Source organism: Phaseolus vulgaris, chromosome 11 (assembly GCF_000499845.2).
Source record: "Phaseolus vulgaris cultivar G19833 chromosome 11, P. vulgaris v2.0, whole genome shotgun sequence".
Taxonomy (NCBI): Eukaryota; Viridiplantae; Streptophyta; class Magnoliopsida; order Fabales; family Fabaceae; genus Phaseolus; species Phaseolus vulgaris.
The window spans coordinates 36,527,428-36,531,450 of NC_023749.2; the positions used below are offsets into that span (position 1 = coordinate 36,527,428).

At 38.1% G+C, this 4,023-nt stretch overlaps 1 protein-coding gene across 2 annotated transcripts; it reads left to right on the forward strand.

Annotated features, from left to right (window-relative positions):
- Nucleotides 1-3,787, forward strand: LOC137825501 (scarecrow-like protein 21). Of its 2 annotated transcripts, none has more exons than XM_068631180.1 (2): nt 1-458; nt 1,690-3,787. In XM_068631180.1, the coding sequence occupies exon 2, from the start codon at nt 1,781-1,783 to the stop codon at nt 3,476-3,478; it is 1,698 nt and encodes a 565-aa protein (XP_068487281.1). In that variant the 5' UTR covers nt 1-458; nt 1,690-1,780; the 3' UTR covers nt 3,479-3,787. The 2 variants fall into 2 exon arrangements, with proteins under 2 accessions (XP_068487281.1, XP_068487289.1); XM_068631188.1 differs by having other exon boundaries at nt 48-1,023.
- The last annotated feature ends 236 nt before the right edge of the window (nt 3,788-4,023 follow it).

The following is a 4,023-nucleotide window of genomic DNA, read 5'->3' on the forward strand; positions in this document are numbered from 1 at the left end:
ATCCCAATTCACTTCAAAACACTCTCACACATAACTAAGCGAAAGACAGCTAGCTACGCTGACAGGAATGTTCGAAATCCAAGTTCCAAACGTGTGCTCTGGTCGGCGTTTTCAACGGTTCAGTCAACCAGTTAACACTTAACGTCCGTTACAAAACTATGCAGATTCCAAAGAATCTCTCCCTCCGCTATCTTTTCTCCTCCGTCAAATCGCCAATACCTTTTTCTCCTGCTTTTTCTTCCCCTACATTATAAATACCCCATTTGAACACTTCCCGGTCTCAATTTGCGGTTATTCAAAAAACTCCTTCCTTTTCCTTCAAAACCATAATCCCTCATCAAAAAACCATATTATTATATACCATCAACTGGAGCGAAATTCAGCATACTTTAGCTCTCCACGTGTATTGAACCAAAGTCTTTTCTAATGGTAGGCGTTGAATTTTGATGGTATTCAAGGTATGCTAAGTGCTTACACCAACGTTTTCACTTTCATAGCCAATTTAGTTTTCTGTCACCATTTTGTTGTGTGTGCAGTTTATGCATCTGTTTTTTCTACTTTACGTGTTTGCTTGCATACCAGACTGATCCTTAATCCTTGGTGATTTGAGGGTCTGATTTTTGAATTAAGATATAGAATTTTGCATGTTGTTGTTTGATTAGGAAGAATGCTGTAACATCATTTCTGCTGCTCAAACTTGCAAATCTTTGTTAAGTTGAAGTTTTGGATTTTGACTTGGTTAAATTTTTTTGTTTGAATATAATGGTTTGATTGGGGTGGATTAGTGGTCTTTGAATTAGGACGTAGATTCTTTTTCTGGGTTTCGAGGATTTTTTCTGGTTTATTGGTATAGTATGAAAAAATGAGTATGCAGCTTCCATGAACTCAGCATCGGGAAGTGGGGCAACTGCACAATAACATCAACAGGAAATAGTAAGATTTAAGTTCTGGTTACGTGGCTTAGTGGCTTTCCTGGTTGCAAAGTAAGGATTGGGTCTGCAATGAGGAATTGTGACTTACATGGTATTGTTGCTGCTGTTACTATAGATGTTATTATAAGCTTCCTTTCTCTTACTACTTGATTAGTACATGAGCATATTTTATCTTCATTTGAGATCTCTAATATATTCCCACATGCTAAAAGCTGAACATCTCAGAACAAGAAAATAGAGAACGTTGATAGTAGGTGGCACCATCCTAGAAAATGTATTTTAAGCTTAAATCAATCTTACAAAATTGATTTATAAAATAAGATCTTGCACCTAGTTATATATTATAATTTGACTATATCAAATAAGATCTTGCATCTAGTTATATATTATAATTTGACTATATCTTTAGTTGATGTGGGTTGAATACATTGACTAAATATATTCAAATTATAATATGTAAGCAGACCTTATTTTACAAATGTTTTTTGTGATGTTGAATTAGATTTGAAGTTCATCTTTCAAAAATAAAGAAGTGTAGGAAAGAATTCAACGACAAATACCAGAATCATAGCATTACATGTGCTGATCAGCTTTTATATTTTTCAGTGTGTACAAGTTCATCTATTTCTTGTATGTATGTGTGATGTTTCTTCCCGCTTCTCCACTTGTTAGGCTAGTAGATGATTGTTGTGGAAAAAAATAATTTTTATTGTGGTGTTTATGCGAATATTGACAGATTGCTTCTCTGTTTTTCAAGTTTTATCTGCTATTATCGAAAGTGTTGGTATACTAGTCTGGAGCAGAAGTTTGCCAAGGAAGCTGCCTTTAGGTGATCGCATTGTCATAGTATGGACTTGAATGAGTTTTTAAGTGTCGGTGTGACTAGTTCGACTGGAATCCCTTGCACATCATCTTATACTCCTATTTCATCAATACCCAACAGATTGCTTGGATCCTTGAAACACGACATAGAATACTCTCCTAATTCGGCCCTTTCTACTCATTTTGATTCTGATGCTCTTTCTTCTGCACTAAGTGACGGCCAGGAACAGCACACCGGTGGGGAAATTCACTCTGGTGTAAACCCTTTGCAGGAAAGCAATCATTATTTGTATAGGCCAGTCTCATCCGTGGACCATCTCCAAGATGGCATGCAACTATCTACTAGATGCTTTTTTCCACAGGATATAAGTTATGACCATGAGACTAGATTTGCATTGCAGGAATTAGAAACTACTTTGATGGCACCTGATGGTGATGATCAAGTCACCACATCAAGCACTTCTTTGGGTGTTAGCAGAAGGCCTACAACATCTGGCCAGAGAAACAGGTCCTGGAGCCATGAGGGTCAGCCAAGTGATGTTGCACGTGTAGGTAAGCGTCACAAATCAACCGAGGAAGTATCACTACAAGGATCCCCTTCAACCAATTTGAAACAATTGCTGATTGTATCTGCCAAAGCCTTGTCTGAAAACAACATAAAAGATTTTGATCAATTGATAGAAAAGGCTAGAAGTGTTGTGTCTATAACTGGGGAGCCAATCCAGCGCCTTGGTGCTTATTTGGTGGAAGGGCTTGTTGCAAAGAAGGAGGCATCAGGAAATAACATCTACCATGCCCTTAGATGCAGAGAACCTGATGGAAAAGACTTGCTCTCTTACATGCAGCTTCTGTATGAAATATGTCCCTACTTAAAATTTGGTTACATGGCTGCCAATGGCGCCATTGCTGAAGCTTGTAGAGATGAGGATCACATTCATATCATAGACTTTCAGATTGGTCAGGGAATTCAATGGTGGACACTTCTTCAAGCTCTTGCAGCAAGACCTGGTGGAGCTCCTCGTGTGCGGATCACAGGGATTGATGACCCCCTTTCTAAATATGTTCGTGGTGATGGATTAGAAGCCGTTGGAAAAAGGTTGGCTGAAATATCTCAGACATTTAACATCCCAGTTGAGTTCCACAGTGTGCCTGTTTTAGCTCCATATGTCACAGAAGACATGCTTGACATTAGGCCTGGTGAGGCTTTGGCTGTGAATTTCTCTTTGCAACTCCACCACACGGCTGATGAGAGTGTCGATATGAGCAATCCAAGGGATGGACTTTTGAGATTGGTGAAATCACTTTCTCCCAAGGTAACTACGTTGATTGAGCAAGAGTCAAACACTAATACCACTCCTTTCTTCAACAGGTTTATAGAAACCTTGGATTACTACTTGGCAATTTTTGAGTCCATTGATGTGTCTCTTGCAAGAAAGAGCAAGGATCGAATTAATGTGGAACAACATTGTCTGGCACGGGATATTGTCAATATTATTGCTTGTGAAGGGAAGGAAAGGGTAGAGAGACATGAACTGTTAGGCAAGTGGAAGTCTAGGTTGACAATGGCTGGCTTTTCTCAATATCCTTTGAGTTCATACGTGAATTCTGTCATAAGGAGCCTGCTTAGGTGCTATTCAGAACATTATAATCTTGTGGAGAAGGATGGGGCCATGTTGTTGGGATGGAAGGACAGAAATTTGATTTCAGCTTCAGCATGGCATTGATTACACTGAGGAAATATTGTAGTTGGGGTAGAATATGTTGCTGACAGAGGTTTATGTTGATTTCCAGGGCCATGTATCCCTCATCATTGTTTTAAAGGTCATTGTTCCATAAATTAGTCTATGGAGTTTCATATCATAGTGATGTAGACTACTGTTTAACAATTCTTTTATAAAATGTTTAGGTATGTACAGTATTTTGGTTTACAAATATTGTACTTGTTCCTGAAACTTATCCTTTGTCTCCAATACAAAATTAAATGATTTCACAATAAGATTATTGACAGATTGCTACATTCTTATGCGATAAAATTTGTTGAATTACCATTTTTGTCTTGATAAGATTGTTTGCATAAGCTGATAAATGGTGACTGGATCTGTATATATGTATTTGAAACCGATGGTAATTTTTTCTGTCGGGGCATGGTGGGTTTTCCATGTTTTTGACTGAGCACCAGGATGGTCGTTGCAAATACTTCTCACGCTTTCGAGATATCTATCTCAATCAAATACTAGTCATACATATCAACAGTTACACACTCATCATT